Here is an 18,912-nt window from a genome sequence, read left to right as displayed (position 1 = left end):
CTCCTCCCCAGGCCACCTCGTACTCACTCCAGATTCTTAAAAGAAACAATGTGAAAAAAAAAATCAACAATGTGGGCCAAATGGAGAAGCAGCTTGTGGGGAAGCAGAGGCAGCGTCCTCTGAGGCTAAGGGTTTGGCCTGAGCCCCTGGAGGGCTGGGGGTGGCGGCTTCCATGGAGCCTCGGGTGGGAACAGGAGGGGATGTAAGGCTGCCCCCATACTTTTGTGACAGGCATGCCTGGTGTCCCCAGCCGGTCACTGCCGCTCTTGTGTCTTGCAGGCTGGAGGAGATTGATGGATTCTTTGCGAGAAACGACAAAGATTACCTGGCCCTGATCTTTGAAAAGGAAGGCTCCTACCTGGGTAGAGAGGTGAGCTCCCCCCCCCCCGCCCCAGGGTCCCTGCAACCCCAAGATGGGCGTCAGGAGAGAGCCCAGTGAGTTCAGGAGCTGGGCTGTTCCCGTGAATTCTGGGGTCTTGGCCATGGGCACGTCTTAGCCCAGCACTGGCCTGACCCCTGCTGGAGGACCCAGGAAGTGTGGGAGCTGGGCCTTTACGTGGGAAAACCTTTTGTCTTTTTTATCTCCCTCGTTGAACTCCTGTCTGTAACACCTGCTGTCGACTGAGCACTGGACTAGAGTGCCGGCACACGTCGCTAATCCTCACAATTAAAGTTGATGATAGGTAACAGGTTGAAGGGCCCCGGGGCCAGTGGATCGGTGGAGCAGGGCTTTGAACCAGGCCTGTGAGTGCCGCAAGCCTGGTGGTTTCCACACCGCCCCACCCCTGCGGAACTGGAGCCTGGGTGTGGGGAGGGGCCGTCAGAGCTCATTCAGGGCCTCGGGAGGAAGCAGTAACAGAACAGGCAGGTGTGAATTGCGGCCCCATGGTGACCTGTCTGTCACGAAGTTACCTAGCTGCCCCAAGCCCCGTTTCCCTGTCTGGAAAGCGTGATCGTTCCCTTTCCTCAGAGCACTGCTGGTGCAAACAGGGCAGGTTAGGGAAGGGCCTGGACTGGCAGCTGGCGCAGAGTAGGTGCTTTTTAAAGATCCGTTCCCCTGGCCTGATGCAGAGAGCTCTCCAGTCTGCCGCTGCCTCACAGACTTCTCTACACCCCTTATGGGCTTTTCCGGGGCACTGAGGGGGGACGGGCCAGGCCATGGGTGAAGTCCCAAGGCAGGGCAGAGAGGCAGGAGGTGGAGGAGAAATTAAACATCACTGCTGGCTCCGAGTGCTTTCCTCCTGAAATTCCTCAAGCATATCCAGGGCGCTGCGGGCTGCCTCCAGGCCTCTGAGCCCTGAGAGCGGAAACAGAGGGCGATGGGAAGGGGCACAGAGCTTTGCTGAAGGACTTCCTGACCCTTCTGGGGTCCCAGTCCAGGCCTAATGATGAGAAAGTGATTAATAAATGTTCATTGGAATCAGATCTTCTCCCTACTGTCCCGCGGGGCCAGGGACCCTGTGTCCACGCGGAGATGCTCAGAGGTGGTTAGTGTGAGAAGCAGGAGGGCTCAGTAGTCAAGAGCCCAGACCCTGGAGCCGGATTGAACTGGGGTGCATTGCCCAGTCCCGGCACTTCCTACCTCTGTCCCCCGAGCACTTGATTGCGCTCACCGCTTAGCCTCTGTGTTCTCATTTGCAATAGACATTTTCGTTTTCTAATGAACACTTCTATACCCCAGGCACTGTTACACTCTTCATAAAATTAACCCCTTCGGTCCTTTTAACAGCCCTCTGAGGTTGGTATGTGTGTTATTATTCCAGTTTTGCAAGTAAAGAAACAGAGTCGGGGAGGTTTAGGCCAGTGGGGCCAGGATGCAAACGCAGGCAGCCCCCGACTTGGTCTCCTAATAATAGTTCCCGTTTCATAGCATTATTTTGAATTCAATGAAGTGATCTATAAACAGTGCATAATAACGTTCTCAATAAAGGTTAGCTAACACGATTTTTCTCCTTATTTCTTTCTAAAAATAAAATCATGTCTAAGTATGTTTTCTGATTTGGAATATAGATAGAAAGCCTTGTAAATATGAGAATAAAAATGAAACCACATTTTATTATGCCTTCTACAAATTACTTTCATCGGGAAGAAAATTGTATTAGATTGGACTGCCCTAGGAAATTCAAGGCATGTGGTGTGCACAGTTCCAAGGCCCCTGTCCGGGGCAGCATGTGACTCTTGTCACCTGTGGGGTAGTTGTGGTTGGTGGCAGGAGACTGCCAGCATACTCATCCACTCCCCAAAAGGCTTAGAGGCTGGGTGGTGCCCGCCCAGGGCTCCCTCTGCCCAGTGGCTGGGCCCGCGCCCCCAACACATCTGTCTGTTTCCACAGGTGACTCTGGACTTGTCCCAGCACCAAGGCATAGCAGTGCGCCGGGTCCTGAACACGGAGAGTGATGTGGTGAGCAAGTTTGGGGTCACTGACTTCCCATCTTGCTACTTGCTGTTTCGGAATGGCTCTGCCTCTCGGGTCCACGTGTGAGTGCTGTGTGTCCCTCCGTCCCCTCTCTCCTCTCCTCCTGCCCACATCCCGTCTTCCTGCCTACAGAAGCCTGCCACGTTCTTCTTCCTACAGTTGCTCTGAAGAGTCCCCCTCTGCAGGAGAAGCAGCTGCCTGCGCGTGGAGTGGGTGGGCGGTGCCAGGCACGCGGCCCCCCGACCTCCAGCTCAGGAGTCCGGTCTCGGGCTCCTGGTGCCCTCGCCGCTGCTCCGGCGCCATCGCCCTGGCAGCCCTGGGCTCTAGTCCCCGTCCTCTGCTGTTCACAGACTCCTTGGCAGGCTGCGGGCCTGGCAGGCACTCAGATATGCCTGACCCTCCCTCCCTTTGGTTTTCTAATTGCAGAAAAGTTCATTAGGAGCTAGACAATAGCCAGTTCCAAAATGCCAAGAGAAGACAATCAAGCCAGCCTCAGCCCCTCTGTCAGGCTCCTGCTGCTGAATGGCCCGTTAAATGGCGCCAGATGGTGCCTCGGTGCCCTCCCTGGGCAGATGATTGATGTCACCTGGCTCCTGCCGGCAGGAGCTCGAGGGCCAGGGAGACCAAGACTTGCCTGAGGTGCCCAATGAGCTGCCCTGCGGGGCCGTTAGCACCATCCCGGACGGAGGCCCGGCAGGGCGGCCCCTGGCCCTTGCCAGCCCCAGTGGCCAAACAGCACTGCACCAGCCTCATCGGGGAATTCCGCCGGGGGAGGGGAGCGTGCGGCTGCAGAGGGACAGGGAGGTACAGAAAGTGCCAGTCCTGGTGGGGAGAGGAGGCATTGTCTCCTCACTTGGAGCTGGTGGAGGGGAAAATTGTTTGTGACGACGCTGCTCCTGAGCCATCTGCTCGGCGATAAACATCGGGCCGGGACAGCGGAGTGGAAAGCGGTGCTTCCCCGTGCCAGCTCCCCCGGGGTGTCCCGTCACGTGGCTGCTGGTCTTCACACCCTCCCTCCAGACAGCCGTGACCAGGAGGTGTCGCCTGCCCTGAGGACTCTCTGTCAGAAGAGAGAAAGAAATCAAAAGGATTGTACAAGGATTAGAGAATTCAGTGTTGTTGTTATTACTACCTATTTTTTAAGAATCAGGTATCAAACCCCCTTGACTTCCTTGGGGAGTAGGGCCGCCTCTGGTACCTCAAAGCAAGCTCGTGAGTGAGTAGCCTCCTCTGGTCTCCGGCGAAGGTAGTCAGACCCAGCCATCCTGTCCATGGGCAGAAGTGGCTCCGTCCCACAGCCCCTCCAGGGCAGGCTGAGGAATTCTCAGGCCTGCCACTTTTCCAGATGGGGCTTGGGCCTCAGACTGGGGTCAGAGAGCCTTTCCACAGCATGAGTGGTGGCTAGAAAGGCTAAAGTGAGGCCTGGGTGCCTTGGTTTGACCTCACTGAGGATGAGATGTAACCAGATTCAAGTTATTTCTGTCTTTTTTTTTTTTTTAAGATTTTATTTATTTATTTGACAGAGAGAGACAGCAAGAGAGGGAACACAAGATGGGGAGTGGGAGAGGGAGAAGCCGGCTCCCCTCTGAGCAGGGGGCCTGACGTGTGGCTCAATCCCTGGACCCTGGGATCACGACCCAAGCTGAAGGCTGATGCTTAATGACTGAGCCACCCAGGTGCCCCAGATTCAAATATTTCTTAAAAAACATTTCTGTCAAGGGGTGCCTGGGTGGTGCAGTTGGTGAAGCATCCAACTCTTGGTTTTGGCTCAGGTCGTGATCTCAGAGTCATGGGATCGAGCCCCATGTTGGGCTCCATACTCAGCGCAGAGTCTGCTGGAGACTCTCTCCTTCTCCCTCTGCCCCTCCTGCCTGTGCTCACTCGCTCTCTCTAAAATAAATAAATAAATCTTTAAAAAATAAATTAAAAAAATAAACATTTCTGTCAGCTGAGCCACCTGCCTCTGCTCCTGACATGATTTTGTCCTGGGGTCTCTTTCTCCATACCCACTGCCTCCCCTCTGGTTTCTTCCCTCACAGGCTTGCAGAATCCAGGTCCTTCTACACCACTTACCTGAAGAGGTTCTCCAGCGCCCCCCGGGAGCCTGTCCCCACCAAGGTTGTGCCAACCACTGCTCACACAATAGCTCCCACTGTGTGGAAAGTTGCAGATCGGTAAGGCCACAACCCCTTGCCTCCCCAGAGCCTCACCTCTGATCACAGAGCCCTGGCCTCCATACCACACTCTGGTCCCTATCTTTTTTTTTTTTTATTAAAGATTTTATTTATTTATTTGACAGACAGAGATCACAGGTAGGCAGAGAGGCGGGCAGAGAGAGAGGAGGAAGCAGGCTCCCCGCTGAGCAGAGAGCCCGATGCGGGGCTCGATCCCAGGACTCTGGGATCATGACCTGAGCTGAAGGCAGAGGCTTTAACCCACTGAGCCACCCAGGCACCCCCTGGTCCCTATCTTGAGCTTAGCACATGCCTTTCCAATCCCAGAACCCCCTGAAGGCTCGCCTTGGCCTTTGGGCTCCCCTGGCTGCTGACCACACGCAGAAGAGTCATAGTTGTTGGGATCGGCAGCAGTCACCCAGGGGCCAGCCTCGTGTCTGCTGACTGTGGGAGGTGCCAGACAGCACTTCCTTGTGTGAGTGATGGAACACTTTCCAGAGCCCACATTCCTGAAACGTAACACGATTCAAGAGCAAGTGGGATCAGCTTGGAAAGGATACCCTGTGGCCTTCTGACCAACTTCCCGCCCGAGCAGCCATCTCTTCTGCAGATGTTTTTGAGTACCTGCTGCCCACTAGGCACTGTAAATCAGACACACACGGATACACAGTCCCTTCCCCCAGAGTTTATAGCCCCTTCCAGGAAGTCACTGACCTCATCTGAATGCCTCCGGTGCTGGAGAGCTCACTACCTTTCGGGCTAGCCTGTATCTTTGTGCACAGACATAACTATGAGGAAGCTGCTTTTCTCTCCAAGGCCCCTTGGCTCTGCTCTTGCAGTAGAATTCCTGCTCATTGGGCAGGAGATGGGGCTCTAAGCCTCTTGCGCTGGCACCCGGCAGCATGCCAAGGAGAAATGGCTGACCGGGCAGCTCAGAGCTGCATCGGGGAGGTGGCCTCCACGAGGAGACTGTAGAAGAGAACTGGGGGAGAGGTCATCTGATTCCAGAGGGTCTTGCATCCCAACATGAAGGACTTGCAGGGTAGGAAGTGAGATGTTTAGTAAATTGGGTAAGAAGGAAACAGACCTAGACGTGGGAACTGTACCATGATGGTCATGCACACTGATGATTCCCGTCGTTCGAATTATAACAGCTGACACTTACGGGCCTCAGGTGCCAAACTCCGTGCTGGGCACCTTCCATACACTATTCCCTTAGTCAGGGGCCATGTCTTGAGGCAAACCACAAGAGTGGAGAGGTACCCAGACCCAGGACACCACGGTCTAGGCCCTTTGCCCTGAGGGTAGAGCACAGGGGTTCACAGTGCTGACCCCTTGAGTGACCCCGCTGGCTCCCTGCAGCGTTAGGAGGTTGGTGCAGCTGGAGGAACCAGTTCACTTTACAGGTGGGGTCGCTGAGGCCCAGAAGGGTGGGCTGAGTTGCCTCCCAGAGCTGGCTCACTGGAGAACGGAGGCCAGAACCCAGGCCTCAGGAGGCAGGGGTAGAGAAGCAGCCACTGTGCCGAGCCCTTTCCTACAGAAGCCCAGACCCCGAGCCAGCAGGATGGGTGCGGGGTGAGGCAGCCAGCTTGGAGCCTGCAGCCTTTCCCCCGGGGCTGGGATGGCCCAAGAGGTGTGACCTGGAGCCTCACCCGCTACCCAAGGCCTGGCAGCTGCGAGGACATCAGCCCCCAAATAAAGACACACCAGTTGCCCTCCTCACCCTCAGCCCCCACCATGCCCTGCCTCGGAGGGCAGCCGGAGCCTTGGTCTTTCAAAGAGGGCCCAGCTTTCCAGAGCCACATTTTTTGGGTGCACCCATTGTTCTGTCTGTCCCTAGGGGTCTTTGTTCAGAACAGGGAGCAAAACTGAGCCTTCCACCAGCCGCCTGATTAAAAGCACCTTCAGTGAGTCCCAGGAGGGGCCGACCCTGAGCCTGCGGAGGGGACCCCTGCTTCGTGCCAGGAGCTGCTGAGTGGCTTGCGTTTGTGCTCTTATTTATTCCTCTCGGCAGCCTACCCGTGAGCAATTCATTATTCTGAGGAATTGCGGCTCAGAGAGATTAAGTAATATACTCAAGGTCACAGAGCTGGTTAGTGGCAGAGCCCAGTGCTAACTTCCAGGACTCTGTGACCATCGGCAGAGGCCCTCCCCTCCCCTCCCTGTAGCCCTGGGTGCTCATCCCCAGCCCCCAGCCTGTGGTTAACACCCCTCTCTCTCCCCGCTTCTTTCTGGTCCTCAGCTCCAAGATCTACATGGCGGACCTGGAATCCGCACTGCACTACATCCTGCGGGTGGAAGTGGGCAAGTTCTCTGTGCTGGAGGGGCAGCGCCTGGTGGCCCTGAAAAAGTTCGTGGCCGTGCTGGCCCAGGTGAGCAGGGCCCCAGCCTCCCTTGTCTGCACCTCCCTTGGGAGCTCCTGATCTGGCTGAACACCTGGACCCGCAGCGGTCTCCACCCACCGCGGGCTGCTGCCCCATGCCTGTGGCTGGGTAGGGCAGGGCCAGATGCCCCCAGGATGTTCCCCACGGCTTCTGCCTGGGTCCCCCACCACAGTCAGAGCATGGAGTGAGGCTGTGGTCACTGGGGAAGCAGGACCCGCGGATGCCACAGGGAAGGAAAGAAGGCTTTTCTGCATCTCCTGTCTTCCTTCCCAGTCACTGATCATAGTGTGACCGGCTCCTTGGCCACCCCTTCCTTGTTCCTCTGTGGTTTCCGGACGACGTGACTACTCTCTGAAGTGTAGCTCCTGCCTGTCGGGGCTCTGCTGTATGTCAGGCATTTAATCCTCTTGCCTTTGCACAGTGGCAAGTGTTACCCCCATTTCAGAGCCCCAGGGTGTTCAGGGGACTTGACTCATGCCTCCCAGTGAGGAGGTGTCGGGGGGACCTGGGCTGAGATCTCTGGCCCCAGAGCCTGTGGTCCTTTCTTTGCCACACAGCTTCCTCAGCTCCGTGAAGGTGAGATGTCCGCCCCCTTCCTTCTGCACCTGTCTCCTCCTCCCTCCCCACATCCTTCCGTCTGCTTCCAGATCCCTGGCCAGTGCTACCCTGCTTGAAACCCCAGGCTCCGGGCTGTGGAGGACCGCTGAGTCAGATGTGGGCTCTGGTCCCCTTCGCAGGCTGACTGCTGACACAGCCACCCTCGGTCCTCGGGTGCCAGGTCTGCGGGCAGCTGGGGCTACCTCTGGGGGTGATCTGTGCCTCCCCAGCAGGAACTGCCTGCCAGCCTCACCCCTGTCCTGGCCTTCAGGCCCATCTGGCTCGTCTGTGTGGCGCTGGTACAGCCTGAGGCCAGAGCCTTTGGTCCCTCCCCCAGGTCCCTGCTCTCTCCTGGAAGCAGCTGGAAGGACTGGCCACTGGGTGGCGTGCGGTCACCAGCGTTTCCTGCTCGAGGCAGATGGTGACTCCCTGAAGTCCAGAGCCCTTAATTCATCCTTCCTCCTGACACCAGGGCCTGAGGAGGAGGAAGGGTCCAAGTCAGGATGGTGGGCGAAGGTCAGTGAGAAACGCTGACTTGAAGCTGTAAATTCATGTTGAGAGCCCAGAGGCTGGAGTGGGAGCGTGTCAGAGACCAGATTCTTCCGGGCCCTTCTCCCTCAGGGCCAGTGGCCAGCCCTGGAGGTTTGATGGGAATCTGTAATGGCTTTCTCAGGGGACTGGGTCCATTGGCAGGTTTTTCTGTTTCATGATCATTCTTTGCTCTTTTTCCTCCACAAGTTTCTCGGTGTCTTTGTCCTCCTGACCTGTGTCTTGGTGGTTTTATCTGACCTGCTCTGCTGGTGTCCCTCCCTTCTCCTGCCCCCTCCCCCGGCCCGTGGGTGTGTGTGTGTGTATGTGCACACGCACGCACGCACATCTGTCCTCCTCCCTGGAGTCCTTGTGGTTTTAAAGTGCTGATACTAATCAGATTTCAGTTGACTTATTGTCAGAGTAGCTTTTCATGTTCCTCGGAGACTCTTGGGAGTTACCAGCAAGGTCTGGACCTTGGCTATAAGCCCCCAGGCCGCCTTGTCCCCACCAGCGGCCCATGGAATACAGATGAAAGGCTGTTGGCCAGCCTCGCCCGGCAGGCAGTCAGCTGGTCTGTCAGAAGATCGCCCACAGAGAGGACCCTGTGGTCCAGGTTGCCAGGTGCTCAGCCTTCCTCCCAGGGGCAGTGTGGGGTCAGGGTCAACCTTGAGAGAGGCAGGCCTGAGGGCTGAGCCTCGCTTAGAGCTCTGTCCTCTCCCCACCCCTTCCCTCACCTTGCCAGGTGCCCCAGAGCAAAGATAACGAAGAACCGCATTTGTGTCTGAGGAAGAATGTTTTCCTCCTGGTTTAGAAGCATTTCAGGAAACTGCCCCGGCTCACCTCTGTGTAATCCCCTCCCCTCTGTGGGACTGCTCCGGGAATTGCTTTTCCTGCCCCAGCTTCTCCTTCTGCCTCCCACAGCACTTCCCTGGCCAGCCCTTAGTCCAGAACTTCCTGCATTCCATAAATGACTGGCTCAAGAGGCAGCAGAGAAAGAAAATTCCGTACGGTTTCTTTAAAGCTGCCCTGGACAACAGGAAGGAGGTGAGTCTGGGGGCAACCGAAGACCTTCTCCCTGTCCTCAGTGACTGTGGGGATAGAAGGGGTTAACCCTGTGGCCTCTGCCCTCCTTCATCCACTTGCATTCTGGAAGGAGTCCAGGATCTCGGTTGGGCCCTTCCAGCAATAATGAATAAACCGCTCCTTACTGAGCCGGCTGCGTGCACATCCCATCTTATCTTCCCAGCGTGGGCGGAAGGTAGCTCTTCTCCCCATTTAGCAGATGGAGAAGCTGAGGTTAAGAGAGGTTAAGTAACTCTCTAAGATCATCAAGCCAGTAGGTGGTCGGGCTGGGATTTAAGACCGAGTGTGAGCAAATTTGTCGCTGGTGCTACCAGCAGGCACATCGGGCCCCTCACGAGGCCCAACTGGCCCTCTCCGGGGACACGTGTCCGGGCTCCTGTGCTTCCGCTCTGTGCAGAGCTGGCCCAGTGCAGCCAGCAGAGACACCCAGCTGTACAAGTGTGTTGGATGCCAGAGCTCGAAGGGACCTCAGAGGTCAAACCCCTCATTTTACAGATGGGGAAGTTGAAGCTAGAATAAGGACTTTCTGTGACTCAGTCTGTGTCACAGCTTTTCAAATCTGCTGCTCCTTTGATGGGTGGAAGGGAGATGCCACCTTCCTGGTGGTGAACTGGAGAGGGACTTCACTCGTCTCAGGGCTGTGTGCTGACGTTTCAGTCTCCTGGAAGCTTCTTTCCTCTCACTGCCCATCCCACTCTCTTTCTTCCCCATGTACGCTCTCGTGCACGTGTGTGTTCTCAGGGCACTGTGATTGCCGAGAAGGTGAACTGGGTTGGCTGCCAGGGGAGTGAGCCACATTTCCGGGGCTTTCCCTGTTCCCTGTGGATCCTCTTCCATTTCCTGACGGTGCAAGCAGCTCGGCACAATTTCGACCACTCCCAGGAGACAGGTGAGCCCAAAGCCTGTGCCCCCAGCCCGGCCCTCCACAGGCTTATGTAGCTGGTTCTGCATTTGCAGCTGGCCACGTGCACTCAGCCCAGAAACAGGACGGGGAGGACGTGGACCGCCCCTTGTCCCCCATTCCTGTCCCCAGCCCCGGGGTGGTGCCCTGTGCAAGCTCGGGGGCGGAAGATTCTTCTGGCTTTCTTGGAACCATGAGCTTGCTTTGTTTATAGAACTTTGTGAAAAATTTGTGGTTCTATTTCCTATACTCCTATAAAACCAGCAATTTTGTCTGTGTCAGTCTACATGGCTGATACTACATACTTTGAACAATTTTATTGTTTCCCACGGAAAAATCATTCTTTTTTTTTAGAGAGGGAATTTGCAAGCTGGGGAGGGGAAGGGGCAGAGGAGAGGGAGAGAGAGAACCTTAAGCAGACAGAGCCCAATGGGGTCTCTGTCTCGCAACCCTGAGATCGTGACCTGAGATGAAATCAAGTTGGACACTTAACCAACTGAGCCACCCAAGCACCCCTGAAAAATCGTTTTCTAAGGAAGGCTGGGGAAACACATTGCCCCTTGTGCCCTATTCGCTCCTCAAACCATGTGGCTGCCCTCTGCCACTCACTCTGCCTCATACCTTTACCTCACGACCAAAGGACAGGTGTCCAGTTCATTCCCCACTGACTGAGGGTTAGACCTCGGGGGTCAGCCTGGAGGAGGCGTCGGTGGGCCGGAAAGCACCCTGCTCTCTGGGGGCAAGGGGCAGGGGGCAGAGAGCTGCTGTGCAGCGGGCCAAGGCTCTGAGCCAGGGAGGGGGCATGCAGGGAGAGGGAGGAAGGCTTCGTGCAGTGAGGAGGGGCAGGGGGAGGTAAGCTGGACCGGATGGAGGAGCAGGAGCTGAGCGAGGGAGGAGAGCGTCCCAGTAGAGGCAGAGGGGATTAGAGGACCAGTCCGTCAGCCCCAGATTGGGTCGGGTGGTGCACAAGACAGAAATCCCTGCCTCAGGGGACAGCATTGCAGGGGCCGGAGACAGGCAGTGACCTTACAGGTCCCTCGTCTGGGTACGGTGATGCGTGTCCTGAAGAAGACACACTAGGGGGCGTGGAAGAGGGACGAAGGAGCGGGGCCTTGTGGCTCCGGGAGGCTTCCCTGAGGAGGTGGCCCTGCACGGACCCCCGGCTGGGAAGAGAGGTTTCCAGGCTGCCCCGACAAAGTGCTACACACTGGGGTGCCTCCCCAAGAGAAACTTATTTTCTCCAGTTCCTGAGGCTGGCGGTCCAGGGTCAGGAGGGCCGGTGTCTGCCGGGACCTCTCCTTGGCTTGTAGACGGCCGTCTTCTGCCTGAGCGTGCGTGTGGTCTGCCCTGGGTGTGTGCTGTGTCCAGATTGCCTCTTCTTATAAGGACACCGGTCCTGTGGCTTAGAGCCCACCCTCGCGACCTCATTTGACCTTAATTGGTTCTTTAGACTCTTTGTCCAAATACAGTCACTTTCTGACGTGCGCGACGTGTGAGTGCGGGTGGACACAGTACGGCCCGTGACACAGGCCAAGGAGTAACAGGTGCCAAGAACAAATCTGGCGTTTTCAGCCCCAAAAGGAGGCCAGTGGCAGAGCCCGGGGTGGGGGAGGTTGGGGGGGGGGGGCGCAGGCCTGGTGGTCTGAGCGGGGGAGGGGTTGGGATTTCCCAGTCAGCGCTGTGAGACGCCTCTGGCGATGCTTAGAGAGATGCTGGGTGGAGGGTGGGCTGCCCCCGGCAGGAGTGGGACGCGCCCGGGAGAGGCGGTAGCCCAGGCCAGAGCGGTAGGTGGCATGTAGAGGACGTGGTCACGTTTGGGAATGTTTAAGGTGGTGCTGAGAGGAGCCGTGGCCGACCAGACGGAGAGCATATGCAGGAGCCGGGACCCAGCATGGACCCCAGAGCCGTTGGGCCTGAGCATCTGGTGGCCGATGGTTCTCTGAGCTGAGAGATGGGAGGGTGTAGACAGTGGGGGACTCCGTGGTCTGTGCCCACTAGCTGTGTGAACGGAGTTGTAGACGGGTGAGTCCGGGGCTCAGGGGTGAGATCCCGACCCTGTGGGCAGTAGCATGGGGAGGTGATAGGTAAAGCCTCGGGACCGGGCGGGCAGAGGATGGCGCGGCGGCCTGGGTTCTGGGGCGTGCAGCCTCCTGGCCCCTGCCGAGGAGCAGGAGCCAGCGAAGGGGACGGAGAAGGAGCAGCTACTGCAATTTCCGAATACCGTGTTGGAAGAAGGAGGGTGTAGGTGGCCGGGCGGGGGCCGCAGTCCTGTGGTGGGGGGGAGAGGGGTGGCTGCCAGGCCCGGAGCTCTCTGGCAGGTGTGGCTGCGGCAGGGCAGCGGCGAGAAGGGCCTGGCTAGATGGGGTGAAGAGAGACTAAGAGGCCAGAAATTGGAGATAACGGGGCAGGCACTGGGGTCAGAGAGGGGATGTCTATATTGCAGTTGTCTTTACTGGTCCTATTAAGGGAGAAATCAGTGACGCACCAACAAAAGAATATATGTGTACAGGGGTGAAGTCCTGAGGAAGCCAGAAGGGGTGAGGTTCCAGAGCACAGGGTAGGGGCAGACAGCTGCGGGGCCGTGGTGGCTGGGCTGGGAGAAGGCAGCACTGAGGAGGCCCAGGAGGTGGGAGGTGAGGCCTGGCCTTGGGGGCCGCTCACGTCACCAGGAATGATGGCGTGGGGAGTGGTCGTGAGCAGGACACAGAGCGGGTGTGGGAGTCCCAGAGAATGGAGGGGTGGGACCGTGAGTTCGGTTCTGAGGAGCTAGGGTCCTGCAACAGGACAGCAGGACAGCAGCCCACAGCAGGGAGGGTCCCCAGGCCTGACGAATGAGGCGTGTGGAAGACAAGAGGGTTTAAGAGACACATGTCTCGGGGAGCCCAGGGTCAGGGCAAGGAGGTGAGGGGAGTATTCAAAGGTGGGTGCTGATGCCCAGCCAGGGGGCCCCGTGGGAGGGAGTGGGAGGCAAGGGGAGATGGAGACAAAGCGGGGGATGTGCCGAGCTGGATGCAGGGGGACCCCTGAGGCAGTACCTGAGGCAACAGGAAGCCTAAAGTGGGCTGGGTGCGGGAGGGGTGCAGGGGCGGGTGCTGGGTGGTGTGGCCCCGGCCTGCCTCTCCAGATGGGTCTCAGAGAGCCTCAGCGTCCTTCTAGTGAGTTTGGGGTTTATCCAGAGTGTCAGTCAGTGACAGGGACCAGGATGAGTGGCAGAGAAAGGAAACTGGGATTTAGGGCTTTGGGAGGCGATGGGGTCAACTCTAGAGTGACCCCTGGAAGGCGGACGGGTGTGCAAGGAGACCGCAGGCCCTTCATCCGAAGGTGGACCTGCAGCAGGCGCAGTGGTGGGGCTGGCGGGCACAGGCGGCCCGTGAGCCCCCGTGACAGGAACGGCCCTCTCCTGCCCTCTCCTGCCCGCAGCCAAGGCCCAGGAGGTCCTCCAGGCCATCCGCAGCTACGTGCGCTTCTTCTTCGGCTGCCGAGACTGCGCCAGCCACTTCGAGCAGATGGCAGCCGACTCCATGCACCGGGTGGAGAGTCTGAACAGCGCCGTGCTCTGGCTCTGGTCCAGCCACAACAAGGTCAACAATCGCCTCGCCGGTAAGGAAGGGCCCCCTCCACGGCCAGAGTCACCCACAGAGGGAGAGGGAGGTGGGGGGGTTGGGGACCTGCACCAGAGGTAGGAGGCGGGACACTCATTGCCCCTGAGGTAATACCCCTTGTTTCACTGTGCACAGAGCCCTTCCGCATGCTCTGCCTGTCCTGCTGAGGTAGGGCAGTGTCCTTGGACCCATTTTCCAGATGAGGAAGCTGAGGCTTTGACACTCTAGGACTGTGGTCTTCCAATGCCACTGCTCATGCATTGCCCCGCACCAGGGCCCCTTTCTCGGAACTCTTGGGGTCCCTCTCTTACCTCCCCTGTTCTGCCTTTGCCTGTTGTCCCCTTCCTTACTCACACCAACAGGAAGCAGAGAGCTGGGCTTTTCCACCCACTAGGAAGGGTCTAGCAATGAAAAGTGCTGGAAAGGAAAGACCACATCCTTCCTAGGAAAAATGGACCGATTCCCATAGGGGGAGGCCTTGTTTTCTGAGGGTCCCCACTTCCGGTGTTTTCTGTTCCCCAGGCACAGGAGTCTGATGTGTCCAACAGGCAGAAGCATCAGACTCCAGAGTGACCAGAAGCGGGTGGGTGGGGAGGGGGCCATCTGTAGTCAGGAGCCCAGGCTTATCTGTGGGGAGAGGGGAGAGCATGTGGCCGACTGACCCCCTTCCGCCCAGCCCAGCCACAGGAGGTTAAAGGAGCTGAATGGAGCAGGTGGCAGTTCAGGCCGCTGTCTCCTGGGGCCTCCTGGTGGGCTTTGAAAGGAAGACACAAGCCTGTCTCTCCTCTCACCCCCTCCCTCCCTGCCACCCCCCACCGCCACATGCTCCCTTTGACCCTCCAGCCTCGTGACCTCGGCAGGCTCCCTGCTTCCCCAGGGACCCAGCTGCTGCTGGAGGCTTGATCTGGGGCTTCTCCTGGAGAGGCCCAAAAGAAGCCAGAACCCTGACCTCTGCAGGCGGGTCCTTCCAGATCAAACTAGGAAGAGGGCTCACTTGGCAAGGCTGGTCACTACTGCTTCTCATGATACCTTTGGAATCTACTCGATGTCCCCACCCCAAAATAACCATTCGGTCTTTGACTTCACTTGCCACTGCTTCATTCTGGCCAGCACCTTTTTCTGCCCTTGTGAAATCCTGTGGGAGAGGTGCCTCCTCCGAGAGGTCTGGGCTGGCGGATGTGCCCGGGCCACCCTGGGCGGGGGCTAGTGGCAGGCTCCGCCGCAGGCTGTGCCTGCTCTGTCAGCCGTCAGGGTAGCTTCCTGACTCTCCCGAGTGCCCTCCTCCCCACCCAGGCCCCCCGGGTGCCCCTATGCCCACCCCTTGGAGGTCCCCCCCGCCCCACCCCCAGCAGGAAATCCCACAGACTCCTACCCCCAGGGCCGCTGGGGCATGAAGGAGAACACCTGTGGGATGAACACCTGTGGTATGAACACCTGTGGGGTGAACACCTGTGGGACGAACACCTGTGGGGTGACCATGTGCCACAAGCTCTTGTTTTAAAACATTTTCCGGGACGCCTGGGTGGCTCAGTCGGCTAAGCGTCTGCCTTCAACTCAGGTCATGATCTCAGGGTCCTGGGATCGAGTCCGGAGTCTGGCTTCTTGCTCAGCGGGGAGTCTGCTTCTCCCTCTGCAGCTCCCCGTTCTTGTGCTCACTCACTCTCTGTCAAGTAAATAAAATCTTCAACACACACACACACACACACACATTTTCCCCTTTGTTATACAAGTGAGGAAGTGGCGTCCTCCGTGGCCAGAGCGGCCCCAGCACTGCTGTTGGGCTCCACGGGCCCTGGGCGAGGTTTTACGGGGCTTCCCGCGCACGCGTCATTTCCAAGGGCAGTGGGGAGCCCTTCTAGCAGATGAGAAAGCGAGCGTTCCGAGGGAGGAATGGGGTCTGGGCTCCGAGGTGGGCCGAGGGCTCACCAGCTTCCCGTGTGTGTTTCCCTCCCCAGGGGCCGCCAGCGAGGACCCCCACTTCCCCAAGGTGCAGTGGCCGCCCCGTGAGCTCTGCGCTGCCTGCCACAACGAGCTCCGGGGCACGGCTGTGTGGGACCTGAACAATACTCTGCGATTCCTCAAGACCCACTTCTCGCCCAGCAATGTGGTCCTGGACACACATTCCTCTCGGCCGGGCCCCCGGATGGCCGCCCAGAGGATGGCAGCCAGAAATGTCACTCTGAGTCCTGCGCAGGTGGCGATGGTGGCGGGCCCGGACGCAGAGTCCCTCGGAACCGCTGTTCCTGGCGTTGCCATGGAGAGACTCAGGGCGAGTGAGCCCCAGGATGTGCTCGTTGGCTTCCGGGCGACCGCGGCTGAGCCAGAGCAGGGGTCCCCCGAGCACGCAGCGGAGCTTCAGAGGGATGAGGCTGAGCAGCCCGAGGGGCGGCAGCACGTGAGCAGGGGAGACACGGGAGCCACGCTGCTGTCGGAGTTCCTGGCTGAGAAGAGCCTCCCCAGAGCCCCTTCGGAGCTGCGGCGAGTGGGCCGCAGCTCCAAGCAGCTGGCCAGCATCCCCGAGGGGGATCCAGAGGCGGGGCCCATGCGGGGCCAGGGCCAGTGGCTGCAGGTGCTAGAGGGGAACTTCTCCCACCTGGACATCAGCCTCTGTGTGGGGCTCTACTCGCTGTCTTTCATGGGCCTCCTGGCCGTCTACACCTACTTCCGGGCCAGGATGAGGGCGCTGAAGGGCCACTTTGGCCACCCTGCAGCCTGAACCATTCAACCTGGGGAAGGCGCAGGGACAGGAACCGCCGCTTGTGGTGCTCTCCCAGGCCCCTGCCCCTCTCCCCTCTCCCTGTGTTCCTTGTCCAGGGAAATCCAGAGAAACCAGTTGCTCCAATGGACCTCCTTGGGCCTTCTGGGAAGGAAAGTTCCATAGACATGAAAGCATGGGTAGGGCTTGTGTTCATCTGACGGCGCAGGGGAGGGCAGCGTTGGGCAGAGGGGTTGGGAGGCTCAGCACCAAATTCCTCTCTTTTACCTTATTTGAAGTCCCTCCTTGTTCTCGCTGAAGCTTCCGTGTCTCCACTTGGTCTTGGCCCTAAAAACTGGGGCAAGCCAAGGCTAAAGATCCCCGGGTTCCCCATCCAGAGGAGAGTTCCCAGCCTAGTGGGCTAGAGCCGAACTCCTCACTGTATTCCCGAGCTCCGTCCATCCCGCTCCCTTCCGGATGCAAAGAGGCCTTTGTGCAGAGAAGGAAGGACTGCTTCTGGCCCTCTGTGGCCTGTGTGTCCTCCAGCCCCTCGGATCTCCAGGGTGGGGCTTGCTTCTGGGTTCGGGGAGAGGATGGTCTGGAAGCTTCTGAGAGTCCTGCTGGTCTCCCAGGTGAGGCTTGAGGTCAGGATTGAAGGGAGGAGAGCTTCTGGCTCCTTCCACAGACCTCTGCTGCAGGCATTGGTGTGGACTTGGACGGGTGATGGCCCAGGGAGAGCTTGGCGGGACCTGAGAGGGGCTAGCAGGGGCTAGCAGGGGACTTAGGGATGGGGGCTGGTGTCTTTAGTGCCTTGGCTCTGGGCTTAGCTGTGAGGGAGAGGGAAGCTTCAGGGAAAAGATGGTTGCTTCAAATGCGCTTTGCCTCCTCCCCAGCGGACTCCACCCCTATTGGAGCCGGGTCTGCTGTCTTGATTTTGACCTCCAAAACAGATGTTAGTCTCTGAATGCGGAGGGTGCTGGAGTAAGGGGGGTATCCTCTCTCCTGAAGGTCTACCTCCCGTCATGTAGAGGTTCAAAGGGTCAGCGGGAAGGGTGGCTCCGTACACATGCTTGATTCCCACTCTGCCCCACTGCTTGGGAAGGTTGTGGAATAAATTATTTTTGTTAAAGCAAGCCCTGGTGTGTTCTTTAAGTTGCTGTTTGGAGACTTCGTGTCCAGAATGCACAGAATCCAGCCTCCGTGGGGATCCAGCCAGACGTGCTGGCCCTTGGCTCGCGGAGCCCCCTCCCTGCAGGGGACAAGGTGCCCTGGCCCTCCTCCACAGTCCCCGGAGCCCTCACGCCCAAGCCCCTTCTATCTCCAGGGGTGCCAGGGGACAGAACTTGGTGGACGTCTGCCTCCGGTTCCCCCAGCTTCCCTAGAGTTCGGTTCTGCTCCGGGAACCTTCCTCTGCACCTGGCCAGCCCTCCACAGCCACGCCTCCCTCCTGTGCCTCCCTCCCGCGTCTCTAGAGCAGGCCTGCGCTCTTCCGCAGGGAGGAGGCAACTGGACTGGAGAGCCTGCCCCTAATCCGGCCTGGCAGGCTTTACAAAGCTCAGAGCCGCTGGTAATGAACCTCATTAAGGGGGAGCGGGAGCCTCAATCCGATTTGGGGTTTTCTCTTTGACATCTTCACTCAGCTCAGATGGCCTTGGCACGGGGTGGAGCAGGTGGGATCCCAAGCAGGCTCCCTCTGCCAGGGCAGCTGGCATGAGGAGCACAGGCAGGGGTCAACCCCCCCCCCCCCGCCCCGCCACCACCAGCCCTGCTTATGTCAGCCCCGTGTTACCTCTTTAGCCGGATAGTCCAGCCTGGAGCCTCTCCGCAGGCCTCTTGTCTGCCTGCAGGTTCCCTCTCTGTGTCCCTCCTCCATCTGTCCCCTCCATTCCCCTAAGCTGGCTCTGCCCCCTCTCCCCCTGCCCCACCGGGGCCTGGCTGGGAGGCTCACAGGACAGCACACTGGGCAGGATGACCCTGGCCTGCAAGAAGGAGAAAGAGGTCCCAGGGCCAGTGCGTGCTGAGCCAAGACCACCCGTCTAGCTCCTCTACCGCCTGGGACCTGACACCATGTCAAGGACAGAGAGCCCTTACAGCTCAGTGAGGCAGGCCCTCGTAGGGCCCTGGCAGTGGGTGTGGGTCTCTTCACAGCCAGACCTTTCTTGGGCTGTCCCAGCCACTCTGACTGATAAACGAGGGTGGGCCCCCTCCTTAGTGGGGCTGCTGCCTTTCACCTTGATTTCCCCAGGGCGCACTCAGCGGCATAAACTGGCTTGCCCACCAGCCCGTCCCCTCCCGCCAACCTGTCTGCCAGCCTGGAAGCCCAGGCTTCTGCGACTTGAAATCTGCTTACTGTTCTCGATGGTTCTCCGCATCCTGGGAGAGCTCCCATGCTGGAGAGCGTCCTCAGGGGAGCCCTGGAAAGCAAAGGCTCCTTGTTCTGCGGCTGGACAGAGAAATCCCCCACTGTCTGGGATGCTCCCTACTGAGCATTCAGGAAGGATTTCTTCAAGATGGAGGCAGCTGAGCTGG

At 58.6% G+C, this 18,912-nt stretch overlaps 1 protein-coding gene across 1 annotated transcript in view; it reads left to right on the top strand.

The window, feature by feature from the left end:
- QSOX1 (quiescin sulfhydryl oxidase 1) overlaps positions 1–17,516 on the top strand; it is a 34,853-nt gene extending 17,337 nt beyond the window's left edge. Inside the window, exons 5-12 of the mRNA XM_045982816.1 lie at positions 280–370; positions 2,333–2,478; positions 4,456–4,590; positions 6,833–6,962; positions 9,024–9,146; positions 9,927–10,074; positions 13,507–13,686; positions 15,644–17,516. Coding sequence (XP_045838772.1) covers positions 280–370; positions 2,333–2,478; positions 4,456–4,590; positions 6,833–6,962; positions 9,024–9,146; positions 9,927–10,074; positions 13,507–13,686; positions 15,644–16,404 — 1,714 coding nt within the window. The 3' untranslated portion in view covers positions 16,405–17,516. The remainder of the gene's footprint in view (positions 1–279; positions 371–2,332; positions 2,479–4,455; positions 4,591–6,832; positions 6,963–9,023; positions 9,147–9,926; positions 10,075–13,506; positions 13,687–15,643) is intronic.
- Positions 17,517–18,912: the final 1,396 nt, after the last annotated feature.

Source organism: Meles meles, chromosome 17 (genome assembly GCF_922984935.1).
Source record: "Meles meles chromosome 17, mMelMel3.1 paternal haplotype, whole genome shotgun sequence".
NCBI classification, from domain to species: Eukaryota; Metazoa; Chordata; class Mammalia; order Carnivora; family Mustelidae; genus Meles; species Meles meles.
This window is presented reverse-complemented; position numbering and strand designations above follow the sequence as displayed.